General features: G+C 37.3%; 1 protein-coding gene across 1 annotated transcript in view; it reads right to left on the bottom strand.

Annotated features, from left to right (window-relative positions):
* The window catches only part of KIAA0196 (KIAA0196 ortholog), a 27855-nt gene extending 14186 nt beyond the window's left edge, over window positions 1-13669 (bottom strand). Inside the window, exons 1-10 of the mRNA XM_010576922.1 lie at window positions 13193-13669; window positions 10783-10928; window positions 9606-9690; window positions 9236-9336; window positions 8101-8293; window positions 5987-6139; window positions 3335-3448; window positions 2024-2195; window positions 1011-1138; window positions 21-150 (exon numbers count right to left, since the gene is read on the bottom strand). Of these exons, the coding sequence (XP_010575224.1) occupies window positions 21-150; window positions 1011-1138; window positions 2024-2195; window positions 3335-3448; window positions 5987-6139; window positions 8101-8293; window positions 9236-9336; window positions 9606-9690; window positions 10783-10928; window positions 13193-13378 (1408 nt within the window). The 5' untranslated portion in view covers window positions 13379-13669. The remainder of the gene's footprint in view (window positions 1-20; window positions 151-1010; window positions 1139-2023; window positions 2196-3334; window positions 3449-5986; window positions 6140-8100; window positions 8294-9235; window positions 9337-9605; window positions 9691-10782; window positions 10929-13192) is intronic.
* Window positions 13670-14440: the final 771 nt, after the last annotated feature.

Raw genomic sequence — 14440 nt, 5'->3', positions numbered from 1 at the left:
GTTTAGTTTTCAATAATTACCATTTTTCTCCACTCTAGTAAGAGGTTTAACTCCCGAGAAGACATCAGCAAGCTCAGTCATCCTTTCAGATCCTTCTTTTTTATAGTTTTCCCATTTTGCTTGTTTTTCTGACAGCATCTGCTTGAACATCTGTTGAAAAATGAAGCATTTGGTTTACAAAACTGGCAAGAAGGCATATTACAACAGATGAAATAAAATACTGAAAACAGATGGAACCAACTTACAGTGATTACTACATAACTTCAAGATCTTGCCAGAATATTAAATACAAAATTAAAAACATTAAGAAATACAGCCAGTGTGATGGACATACAGTAATAGAAACTAACTGAATTTTAAAAAAACAGTACAATGCAGATATTACTGATTTTTAGTCACTTATAAAAATATCCAGTAACTTTTTTAGCTTAGAGATCCTAGAAGACTCTGGTCTAACGTAGACTTACACTTCGTATAGTCCTCTCAGCCTATGCGGAGAAACCCAATTCAAAAAAGCACATACATGAAGTTAAGCATGCTCTTATATATTCTACCAGGTTAGTACCAGAGCATTAATGGGGAATCTTTTAGAAATGGCAGAACTTCATATATAGGTGTAAGAGTTTTCTTAGCAGCTCATCCTCAACATACCTAGGCTTTCATTTCTGTTTAAAAGAAAGCCTGAAAAAGAGAAGTATGGTAGGATAAAAACTTATGCAGCTTGCTCAACAGATTCTATTATGCCTGTTATCAGGATGTTTATGCAAAATTCTGAGTAAATATAAACACGGTGGGTAAAGAATGAAAACTGCCAATTATTGGCAAGACTGCAAAAGGCACTTCCAAGCAATACTAGTTTGTAATCTTCTTTACAAAACTCACAATTAACAAATAAAAATAATCGTTCTTTATGTAAGTGGACTGTGTGTTAAATGTGCCACTACTATACAAGTCTTCAGTTCTGTTCTGCCATTCAGGGGAAAATGTTGAGGAAGGCAGCAGCACATTACCTCTTTCAAAATAAATTCAAATTGAGCTGTATCCAGAAGCAGCTGGAAAAGTATCCTGGGATTGTACCTTGAGTCTGTTAGAATTTGATCCTTTATCTGGCGGAGACGTTTGTTATTTGGATCACAAGCTGAAAATGGAAAGACAACATTTCTACACTGTTACAGAATTTGGCCAAGCTTTTCAATCTTTGTAAATAGACTCTTATTAATAGCTTGAAAGCAAAACCATTTTGCTCTGATATGTAAGTCCCCACTTGTTCTCCATTTACATGGGTCTCACCACCCTTGTACAATGCTTCCTTAGAAGTGGAAATAATTAAGGTTTCTGTGGTGCTTCAGCCTTCTTAAAACTTTTCTGCTGGCTTCTGCAAACTAAATGTGAATTTAGTACACCTGACTGAGAAGCCCAGAGATCAACATTTCTGAAAACATTACAGAAAACGCATGGAGGTATAACAGAAACCCTCTCACATACCAAGAAGCCCCAAAGACAGCACAAACATTCAACCAAGAGAATGTCTAAATAGGTAAGTTTACAGACCCAAACTCATGTCAGAGACATTAGTCAACAGTTTCAGTTGAATTTCAGTTCAACAGAATAAACCCCTTAGTTTTAAACTATTAATTACTAAGATATTTAAAAGTTGGCTACTGCTTTTTGTACTGGTGCTAGGTAAAACTTTCAGAATGATGCTTTAAGTGATAAGGCAGAAAAAGATACAGTTCCCAGACTTCTCCTGCAGCGTATTATTCAACAGGATCATGACTCCTCACACTACTTTTTATATCTGTGTCTAGCTTGCAAGAATTAAGGAAATGCACATGTGCCATTTCAGCCAAAGACTTTAGAAGACTGTTAGCAAAAGAACAGCTCAACAATCTGTTGCAAACAGTAGATGAAACTCTGCTGACTTCAACAGCAGCACACACTGAGCTTCCCTCAGGATGCAACATGAAGCACTGGTATAGCGGGATTGACAGCTCTGTACTACAAGCCTAGCATGAAGCCTTACCTGTGTCTGCAGTGTGAAGCATCAGCCAGCGGATTGCTACATTGCAGTCTCGCAGGCAATTCAGCAGCTTGGGAATATTGTCCAGCACCAGCTCTTCCCTTAGACAGCCCTCTTTGAGAAACTGCTGCACCTGAGTGTGCACTCGCTCAGTGACTGCAGCGTATCTGCTTGCCTTAGAATATACAAAGCTTGCATCAATATAATCCTTGCCTCGAATGGAATACAACATGTACAACGTGACTATGGCTTCCCAAGAACTTAAAGGTCACACGGATCAAAATAGTGCTATAAAAATTATTATCATTACTAGTAGGCAATATCATACACTGCAACTGCATGACAAAGGATGCAAGCTAAATTTTAAAGCAAAGAGCCTACACAGGAAGCATAATGTTTCAAAAATGCAGAGTTGTTAACTTCCTGTATCCACTTATGTACTCTCTAGAAATCATTCCTAAAAAATGGTACTAATATTTTATTGCCTAATGAGGAAGAACAACAACAAAAATCTATTCCAGAATGGAAATACTTGTTATGCACTAAATGTCAGTTCTACTTAGTGAACTTCTTCCCTAAAGACTAAGGAAAAATGTCTGCTCGTATTCCCTAAGTTTACTGGACAATATATAGTACGGTTCTCCTAATTAGACACTTCTGTGTGTTCTTTCCTGAACATTAGGGTCAGATTCTAAGGAGGCATTTAGTTATCATCAGTCAACTGATTTGTTGATTGTGCAAACAATCAACCAACGCAATACTACCCACTGTTTTTTAGGCACGGAAAAAATGATTTCACATAAAAAGAACTAACTGAATTGCATCACACAGCATTCCGGTATCATTCTTTTAAATCAGATGCTTTTTCCAGATTATCGTTTATTTAATTTGGGAGGCCCCATTTAAAACTGACTGAGTGCGACACTCCATCAGCATAAATGTGTAACTTCCAAAACTGTTATCTATGAAAGACCAAACCCTACAGTCAGCTTAAGACACCCCAATAATGAACAAAATGGCGATGACTGCTAGCATCCATTCAGTTAAGTCACAACCCTGAAACTTTTACGAGAAACAAACACTGCAAGAGGAAGTGAAACAAGCAGTGCTGTGAAGACCAGATTTTGAAGCTTTGAAGTATCTTTAACTCAAAGTCATGTACAAAGTGATGTATTCAAAGTATTGTACTTGAATATAATGCAAAGAATTGTGTGCAAGAAAAAAAGACCCATGCATTATTGATGTCATATAATATACTTGAGATGCCCACACAGCTTGAATCTTGCTAAAAATACTTAACTCTGGTTTATATACCTGCTCTTTGACATTTGAAAGATCCAGTGTGTAGTTGAGGGCAGTTTTAGCAGCTTTGTATGGTTCCCATGCTTCTGCTAGATTTACAGTGATTCCCATGTAAATGCTAATAACCTAAGATTGGAAGCAGAAAACAAGAAGTTGCATTGGTATTTTTATTAAGAAAAAGACATACTTTTAGCAATATGAGTAGAAAGTGATATGCTGCGGGTATAAATATAACTAAATTTTTTTTGCAGCTCTACTTTTTGCTCCACCACCTTTGGAAATCAAGGAGTAAGACAACTTTGAAATAAAAGGCACACAGTTAATTAGAGGCTTAGTTCTGAAAACAAGCCCACAGTTCTTTCAGTCACTATGTATGATCCTTGGCCTCTATTTTTTCCCCTATGAATTTATGACTTTTTCATTTCCATGATGCTATGCAGAAGACTGACGAAAGCAACTGGGGAAACGACTATGACAGAGGGGGAAAAATGATCTGAATGAATCCTACTCTGAGAATGCCCAAAGGACCAAACTGAAATGTAATGCATCTTCTATGGTAAACACATAGAAAAAGAAATTATGATTCCACATTGTGATTTTTAAGGAGCAAAGAAGAACTGATTTCAGACCCCTAGCCCAAGTTTAAATGTAATTAAAAATACAGAATTGTGGTTGACTTACAAGCATTTGTAAGATACTTGATTAAAAATGGAAGCCTTGGCTTACTGACAGATGGAGGATATACAGAGCTGTGGCATTATGAGCTTTGTCACACTATTGCTTCAATATTCCTCCATCCAGGAGTGATCACATCTAGGGGGACACTGTCAGCCTTTGAGCTCTTCTGACAGTGTCAGAAAGGAAGCCAGTAAAGGCAAATGGGACACTGGTCTGCTGATACGAGGATCCCTCTCATATTATTGAAGTGAAGCTCATTATTTCCTGTAGAGCACAGCTCCTCAAAAGGCTACACTTCAACTGCTAACAATCATTTGAAACCACCCTAAGAGTCAAGTATTCTGTACGATGCAGCTAACTCATCCATACCTGATCACAAGAAGATAGGTGTTGTCTTAAAAGAACAGTTTGCACTATGAACTCAAGAGAATAAAAATGCTGGCATAATCAAAAATTCACAATGTCAAGTTCTCATTTCTAAAATAAGCTTGCAGTTTTTCAGAAACTGATGGGTTCTCATGTCTATTAAAATAAGCAGCCATTACAGTTTCTTCCCTCCTTTCTTCACTGTTCTTCTTATGGTACAGAAGAATACAACTTGAAACCAATAGTTACACACACGTTAATTTATTATTTCTTTGTTAAGTCTGATTCCCTTTGATATAGACTACCTGGGGACTCTATTGCTACATGCCAGCCTATTTCAGTAGCATTTTTTGCAGACTAGGGCTTCTGGGTGGAAACCCTAAATGTCAATACTGAGACATACAGTAATTCCATTTTGATCACTGCATCTGAAAAGGTCTATAGAATTGCACAGAGTGACAGGTTTTGCTTCTAAGTTATTTGGACAATGGCATGGAATGAATCCTTAAACAAGTTCTCAAGTAACATCAGTGTGGGGGCACTTCTTGGAGAGCAAAGCTGTCATCCAGATCGTCCTTGACAAGCTGGTAGAATTCACCAGCAGAAACCACGTACTGATAAATACAAGGTCCTGTTACTTAGGACAAAACCAAACCCTCGCAACAGCACAATCTGGGAACTCACTGCTTATGTAACAACTATGCAGAAAAGGACCTAAGTGTCCTGGTGGACAAACTGAACATGAATCAGACCTGCAGCCTTATGACAACAAAGAGTAATCATACACTAGGCTATGTTGGCCATACTGTAGCCAGCAGATTGAGGGAAGTGATTATTTCCATCTAGTCAGCCCTCATGAGGTCCCATTTAGAGTAATGTGTCCAGATTTGGGCTCCTCAGTATGAGACAGACATGGACGAACTGGAATGAATCGAATAGAAGGTCACTAAGACACTTACAGGGACCCACTACGAAAGTGGAGCCTGAGGGAGTTGGGTTTGCTTAAGCTGGAGGAAAGAAGACTAAGGAATCTGACTGCGGTATTCCACTACCTAAAGGGAAGTTATGAATAAGACAGAGCCAGACCCATCTCAGAGGTGCACAGTGAAAAGACAAGAGGCAACAGTCACAAGCTACAACAAGGGAAATTCCAATTGTACAGAAGGAAGAAATCCTTCACCACGAGAGTGATTAAGCACAGCCACAGGTGCCCACAGAGGCTGTAGATCTTCATTTTAGATATTTTCAAAACAACTGGACAAGGCCCAAGCAACCTTATTTAACTTTGAAGCTAGCCCTGCTTTGAGGAAAAGGCTGGACTAGAAGATGCCTATATTACCTTCCAGCCTACACTTTTCTACGATTCACTTTACGATGATGGTATCAGAGTGGTTCATTTAAGCATTTTAGACAATAACTGATATTGTCAAAGGATAGTTTTCCACACTTATCCAGAAGGTTTGACTCAGACCACTTCATTCTGAACAAAGTAAAATTTCCCCAGAGAAGAACCTATTCTAGTTTTAGGACATGTTTTCTATAATGCACACTAAAAGGAAGGTAAATTGTTCCTATAACATTAAATCCAGGGAACAGTTTTAAAACAGAATTATTTTTTACCCAATTATCTGGAAAGTATTTATCCACTATCTCTCTCATTTTTGCTTGTTGAGTGTGAAGAATAGAAGGGTCAAAATACAGTATCACATAGAGCATAGCAGCCTGAGTAGCCAGGGCAGTGCTGCGGTGTTCTGGTAATGGATATGCCGAAACCTAGGAAAAGGGAACAAACCAAAACTGAACAAAATATAATGCAACATAAACCACTTGCAAAGATTATGGGGCACAATAAAAAGTACAGTATATAGATAATAGGAGGCAAGGAGGATATGTGGGTAAGCTGGACATGCTTACACATGCAGGGTATTTACCAGACATATTTCACAGAATATAAAAGTTGACTGTGTAAATGTCTGCTAACTTTAACAGGATATAGTAAGATATTACTATGCTGTAAATGAGTCAAAGGAGGGATGAACAAAGAGCTTACGACGAGTTGAAAGGAGCAGAGTTAGAAATAAGTATTTCATAGCAACTGGGTATGTTTAGTTGTTCTCAGATAGAAACAAGTATTCATTTAACTGAAGTAATAGACAATTAGGATGCAGGTAATTTAATTATTCACCAATGCCATGTACCAGCAAGATCAAGAAGATTCAAATTATCAACTGAATTTTCATTTAAAAAAATACATAGGATAATATATTAAAAGACCTTCATACTAACAAAAAAAGTTGGTATCAAAATAATATTCAACAAGGCATAATGATTTGTTGTTAGGAAAATGGTTCTCTGCTTTTATTTAATAACATTCTATTTTTCTTTAATTTGTTTGATTATTTTATTAGGTTAAGTGTGCAGACTAGTAAGAAAAATCAGGAGGCTTCTGCCCACTGCCATCAAGAATAAGCTGCAAGTATCAAAGGAGCTAATACCTCAGACATAATATAATTTAGTAAAACAGGCTGTATTCAGTTTGGGTTGAGCTGAAGATTTCTACCCTACTTTTTGTACTACATTTGGAAAAAGTACATAGGTTATAATCATGCTTTGTATAGAAACATGCTTCCATTATCAAATGTAAGCATTACAAAATAAATTTCATGAATTGTAATATTATTTTAATGCAAAGGCAATATTCTATGAAAAAGAGGAAAAGTAATTTTGATACAACATACCAGCTGATTTAAGTAAGATTTCTAGATTAAGTACTTTACAGGAGCATAGTCTCACAAACACTACAGTTCCCTATCAGAGACATAGATTATGTCATAAAATGGGCTTTTTTCACAACTTGCTAAGTTCTCTTTTTTTTGTTTCTAGAATTCTGCACAACTTAAAAAATTCTTACAGTACAATACTGAAAAGACAATTTTTCCCTGTTGAAAGTTAATATATCTGTCAATTGTATGAAAGTGTTTTTGATAAGGTCCCTACTTTTCAGTTATTACTCCTGCCTAAAGTTTTAAGCCTTTATTTCTTACAATTGTTCACTAATCTTCCAATGCTGGTTTTCTGGCATCTATAAACTGCTTCAGTTTTCCAGGATTCACTAAAAGTATGCCAATAATTACAGAAATAAGATCACTTGTCCGTGCTTAAGACTGAAACCTGCTCAAAAGCAAATGCCTTGTTAAAGATCTCTCAAAGGAGTCATATTAGAAGAGACTGTAAATACAGTAGCCATTATTCATACCTTGCTTCAATTTTTGTTTTATTAATACAATTGTCATAGTCAAGAACTGCAATAATAGTGTTCCTTTTTAAACATTGTCTACTAATGGATGATGAATCTCTTTGCAGTAACTAAAAGAATGGGAATCTCTGAATGAATTAAGAGTTATTGAGAGTGAGCAATCATTTATGATTTAAAGACATTAAATAAAAAAGGTTTCTCTACTGCGAGATTGGCCAAACACTGGAGCAGGTTGCCCAGAGAGGTTCTGCAGTCAGCACCTCTGGAGATACTTAAAACCCAACTGGACACAGTCCTGGGCAATCTGCTCTAGCTGACCCTGCTTGAGCCAGGGCGCTGGACTTTGTGATCTCAAGAGGTCCCTTCCAACCTCCACGATTCTGTGATTTATTTTTTTCTGGGCTTCATGGTCGAGTAACTAACCTGAGAAACCATTTTATATTCAGTTTTAGATCCCTCTTATCTCATAGTAACTTACCTGGTTATAAATGTCATCTGACCGTAAGCGGCCAATAACCATGCTAATGAATGTTTCACTTATGGGTACCCTGCTGAAGTAACTCTCGGGGTAGTTTGGAGGTCTTTTAGCTCCAGGTTGGCTTGAGTATCCAGTGCTTCGAAGCAATTTACAGATATCATCTAAATTGGAATCGGCAGAGGATCGGGCTGCACTGTTTTACAAAAGAAAGGAACAAAAATTGAGCTGTATGACCTAACTATTTCCTCTTCTTCCCCACCTTGTAACCATGCCTTTCCTCCAAGAAAATGAGCAGATACTAAGGTCTGGGAGATTTCTGGCTGTTTATTCCATGAATATAATGTTCCCCATATTATAGGAGGACACTGATAAATGTCCATACTGGAATCCCAGATAAGCAAACAAAGCACAAACAGAAAAATGAACTTTATTCAGGAACAGAAACAAGTAGCTTTATATTCAGAGGAGGAGTTTTGTTCTGCTGGTTTTTTTTCTTTCTTTTCTCCTCCCCTTTCTGAATTCCCTTTGTTGATCCACTTCTATATTCCAGAGTTAAGGAATTCTCTCTCATTATATACTGAGAGGCATAAACATAGTTAAAGAAGCATAGAAACAGGATACCTCCTTTTTTGTATGTGTGAAAGGATTTGCACTGATACCCTTTGAGACCCTAACTGTCATACTGTCATGATGCTGTCAACCTACCCTGGAAACTCATTTTTGATTTGACTAATCAAGCACTGAAACTACAAGAAGCAATACCTTTGTCATCTAGATACTTGTGACTTTTCACCAAGATTTCTCACACATTTGGGAACCTGTGATACTTTCATAGCTGGCACTCGCAACATTGAAACTTTAGCTGAAAGTTTACTTGTCAGCAGACTTCAAATTTCTACTGTGACAGCATGAAAAATCTGTTGCTCCAGTTTTGCAGCTAGACCTGGAAAACCAGCTAATTCAAGGAGTTCTGTCAACATGCAGAAAGCTCTGCAGGATTACTAGACTCTATCTGTAGACAGTCAGAAAGTTGCTGATATTTCCATTTATCTTAATTCAATAATGTAGGTAACTGAATATACTGCATGTTACATCCTTTCAGCCTCGAGTGCTTCTGAAAACCAATATACATTACCTGTATCTGTAGTAGGAAACCAACATTCTTTCTCTAACTTCTCCTTCGATCTTCTGGTCAATGACCAGTAGCATGACTCCATATAAATAGAGCGCTTCACACTGTTTAGAAAAAGGAAAAATGTAGGGAAGAAATCACATAAATACAATTTTGTAGTTACGCGGAAAGACAAACGTACTGGCAAACTAACCCAACATCAACTACATAGTCAATACAACATGAAAAATGGCAGGCTGTACATTTTTGGTCTTTGTCCTCCTAAAAATGAGTCATAGCATTTCCACACATTCAGTAAATTTAAATCTTTGTCTAGTTTGGCACTAAACTAGTTGGTTCATTTTCTACTATTACAGAACTGTTCAATACTTACTAGAAGCTGTTTTCCATCTTCATTAAGGAGGACCGTTTCTAATGTTTGCTGAATGTAAATTCCTTCATTGAGGTCATCTAAATATCTAGGGATCATAACAAAGAGTTGGTCATTGACTATTTTGCTCTCAAATTGCATGTCCTCAGAACTCAATTCGCTGATTTTCTCTGGAAGTCAACAGTCACATCAGAACATTTCCCTAGTACAAGCAGCATGGAGTTTTTCAGATAAAGAAGAGATGCTCTGCTATGAAATGAGAAGCTAAAACTCCTAGCTAGAGCCAACCAGTTGGCAAAAGCCTCCTGCCATATCCTGATGGTGTATGTGAAATACACCAGAGGATACTCTCTAACTTACAGCTAACATTCTCTTAATCTTCTTAGGGATGGGTAACAGCCTGAGAAGAGAGTACTGAGAAGGCTTCTACTCCAAAATTTATTAAAACTGTTATTTTCAAGTTACCTCAAAAATATCTCCTGGAAATACCATAAATTTATCTCAGTTGCAATTCAGAAGGTAGAGCTAGAAATATAGTATGTTCATCTTGATTAACAGAAGTTTTCTTCCTATTAAAGGATTTTCCAGTAACACTACTTACTAACAAGTAATGTTAAACACTTAATTTTTTAATTAATCTTTTCATGTAAGATCAATAACAAAAACAATTCTTACACTTAAGATTCTCTGGAACTTTTCCTTAGAGTATTTAATGAATCTTTCATATTGGTTTTTACAGGTAAGAGTAGCAAACTTGAGAATATGGCAACTCCACTGAAAAATTAAGTTCAGGAAAATACTGCCAATGAAAGTTAAAGAAAAAAACCCTATCTGATATTCTGTTTTGCCAGACCAAAAAACCCCTAGTTTACTAATACGGAGTCTCCTTTTATTTCAAAAATCTTCAAGACAATCTCCAGGATAAAGAAGAAAAACTAGCTCTAGCTTACAGTTGAGGAAATGAGGTACAGAGGTTAAATGTTTTCAAGTCATTTATTATGCTGGTAAGCAACAGTAGGAGTAAAAGTTAGTGTTCATTCCAGCAATCCAGGTTTCCAGGTGCACATGAATATGGTTCAACAGCGAGTGTATTGTGTCTCTAAGGAAAAAGCTTCTCATTTTTAAGACTAAACAGTAGTCTAGTCTCTAAGAAAATCCACATGGATTTAAGATACCATACCTGTTTAAATCTACAATGTATTTATGTACACTCTGAAAAGCTAGATAAAATCTTGTCAAAATTTCAATGTTGTTTTCACGAAATTCTTCATCTAAATCCAGTAACTCAGGTTTGGCTTCCAGTTTGCCTTCACATGTCTCAGGCCCCTAAGAAAAGAAATTAATCTTTAGAGACAATATTTGACTTTGACCTCTATTTTACTTCTCTTGGTGAACAACCACCACTGTGCGCACAACACCAGAATTAACATTTCTTATTAAAACAAAGATCTGTAGTTTTCCAAGCTACTTCATGATTGAACATTGATTCCATAAAGATGAATTTTACACTTTGTTACAATCTGCAATGATTTTAAATATGATTTATCCTATGTAACCAATGGAAAAGAATAGTTAATGCTTTGGGTAAGGCCCCAATGCATCTGAAGCCACTGTGTGTTTTTTGTAGTGCTAACTATTTCCCTGCTGGAATTTTTTCCTTTACACATTTGATCTGATTGATTTCTCAGATAGAAATCATAACATTGAGACCTCACAAAGATTAGTACCTGTTCATATATTTAAACTGCTTGAAAATATTAGACCTGTTTTTTTACAGACTCTGGATCTAGCTCAGCACTAGTGCCCCAAATTAATGCAGAAATTATGCCATTAAAAACCGCAGGGGAAAAAGGGTGGGATGAAGAGCCCGACTTCCTTAAAGCACTTGTACAAACTTTTCTAACCATTTAGCACTGTCACCACTTCTCATAACCACCATTTGGTCCTACCATCACCATCTAAATGAAAATACCATTAATGCTTAATTGAAAATATTATTAACATTTAATTGAAAATACTGTTAATGTCATTCCACAGACCACTTACAATAGCATGAGATCATGGCTTAAAAGGATTTAGTCAACACAAACTCCATAAAAATAGCTTAAAATAGTTAAAATAAAATATCAAGCTTAATACCCAGCTGACAATTTTTGTGTGGTTTCAAAAATGCTCTTCTGCTTCTCTTTTCATGCAAAATACCTACATAAAACAAAGGATAAAAGCAAGCCCCAAACTGCCTACAAGTTCAAATGTACAAAGTAAACAGCCTGTATTTGCAAAACGTCAAATCTCTTCTCATTAGGTAATTATAAGAATCATGAATACGGAAATAGCACATTCGCAGTGAAAATATCTGTAAATTCACTAATCACTGCTTTATTAAGTAGGTCTTCTATGGATCTTGGGGTGATTACTCTGAAAAGCAGCAGCACTGCTGTGCTTTCTTAACATTCAAAAATCTTACAATTTCAAGGATAATGGTATTTCTCACCAATTATACCTATCTGCTTTTGAATTTGCAAGTAATTTCTGTAAAAAGAGACTTCTAACAATTACTTAGATCTAAAGATATGTGGGAAATCATTTGTGCTCAGGGTTTTCAGTGTCCAAGGCTCACAGTGCTTGAAATTTACAACTCTTACTAAAAAAAAAAAAATAAAAAAAAATCCCCCATTGCTTTACTATTAACACTTCTTGTATTGTACAATCCAGATAAAGTCAGATTAGATAGTCTCTGTAGTTCCCTCTTAATCATGCTGGAGAATGACAGAGGGAAATAGGTACTGCAAGAAGCTTACTTTTGTAAGGGAAATAAGGGCTTTTCATGGACACTACTCTTTGATTTATTTGTTTATTCAGCACATGTGACAAGTCCAGTGAATGAACAATCACAGTACTGTCAAACAGGAAAGCAGAAAGCAGTTTTCACGGCTGCAAAGAATAAGCTACAGATAACCAAAAGAAGATGGGCATACTGCCCACAGTACTGCTCCAAAGGAAAACAACCAACTGCACAGGCTCAGAACCTGCTGGTGAAAGTAGAATTTAATGTTCCTGCAGGAAATAATAATAATCATAATAATTATAATAATTAAACAATTCCCAGAACCCAATACTTAAGTTACATATAATTGGTATTCATCAAAGTTCACAGTCCAGATGACTCGTCAAACATTTTGAAAGGTGTAGCTGGGACTGCTCTTGAATGCACTTAAAACTGCCACCCCCTTCTTGTCCTGATACTCTCCATGCAGGTACCAGTTATACTTATATTCTGCCTAGGGGTCCAAGCACAGGAACTCCACTAGACTGCTTCTGCTCACTGAAATGAGTAAGATGAGGCTCAGTATGACCAGAAGTATATAAAATACAAGACATCCCAGAAGTGGAACATTAGTGTGCTAGCATATCCCAATTGCTATCTCAGTTTGGTGAATTTCTGGTAAAAACTAAGCAAGAAGTCATGATAATAAATTCTGAAGAATGCTAGTAATAAACACAATAGTCAAGAATGGCTGTTTCATAACCTGAAGCACCCTCATGCAGGACAGGAATGCTTTAAGAAGTTTAAAAATAAAAGGATTTACCTTAAAATAACTGAAATCAAATATGATATCCCCATACTTCTGTTGATCAGCCTTGTCCTTCAGCCTGAAAACACCAGGAATAAATTCAGAAAGTCTCAGAAGTTCTGCAATGATGGCATTTCCACAGGACACAATCCGAAGAATTGCCTGACCACAGAGATTGTTTTCAGCTAGAAAATCGACCATTGTGGCGCTGGACGTGACAGAGCAGCAGAAGTCCTGCAGCTGGATTCTGATTGTTGGTCTTTAGGTTATTTGAAGAAGAAAGTCTGATGATGAAACTAGCTGCGCCATTAATAACCTGTAAAAACAAACCCATGTACATTCAGAGTGGTTCACATTCGTATTCTTGATAGTTTAATCTACGAGGATGTTTAAGCATACTCTCAAATCTTTGAATTTATGAAAACTAAATTATCCACAGCTTTGTAAAATGAAAAAAAATGCACTGACTTCATCTTCAGCACATATGCTGTGTTTGACTCAGTCTCCTGTGTGACCAGACAAGGAAAGCATGACCTTTTATACCAGAAAAATTTAAGAGAACTATCAAAGAATGAAATGATCACAAATACTGAAGCAACTGAGACCACACAAGGAGATGGCAGCAAGGAAAAACAGGATGTGTTTATAATAGCCACTTTAAAAAAACAACCAAATTGACTGTAATAGGCTTTAGCAAGAAGGAAAACTTTTATAGCAAATGGAAAAGATAGAGTTCCCTTCCTTTATTTATTGCTGAAGGGTTAGCTTCCGTGCTGTGGTTGCATTTCCTAGTCGCAATTCCATTTACTGACATTTCCTGCAAGATAGGGAGCGCAGCACTGCTAAAAATAAGCTTTTTATGTTTAGAAACATTAATGGAAGTTATGAGTTGACTTGACTTTTCACCAACGACCTTCCAACCTACTGAGCCAAATTCAAGACGACAGTGCCTCTTCTGCCCCCAAATGAGAACCAGGAGCCCGGCCTTCCCGTTAGGCGGGGTGCAGGGCGTTAGCGCTGCAGCAAGCTGCCCCGCAAGGCCCCCAGAAGGGCCCTACACCCCCCAGGAGCCGGCCTGGGCTTTGAACCACATCCCATCCCATCCCATCCCATCCCTCCCCGCCAAGGCCAGTCCCCGTGCCGCTCGCACCCTCCCGCCTCCCGCCCAGCCCGCGCTCTCCCTCACGGTTTGAACCTCGCCTCGGGGCAACGGCCGCGGCGCGAGACCAACCGCCAACCCCCTCAGAGCAGCAGCAGCAGCAG

This window comes from Haliaeetus leucocephalus, unplaced genomic scaffold (genome assembly GCF_000737465.1).
Source record: "Haliaeetus leucocephalus isolate CR32 unplaced genomic scaffold, Haliaeetus_leucocephalus-4.0 Scaffold555, whole genome shotgun sequence".
NCBI classification, from domain to species: Eukaryota; Metazoa; Chordata; class Aves; order Accipitriformes; family Accipitridae; genus Haliaeetus; species Haliaeetus leucocephalus.
Note: the sequence above shows the minus strand (reverse complement) of the source record. Positions and strands in the feature narration are given on the sequence as shown.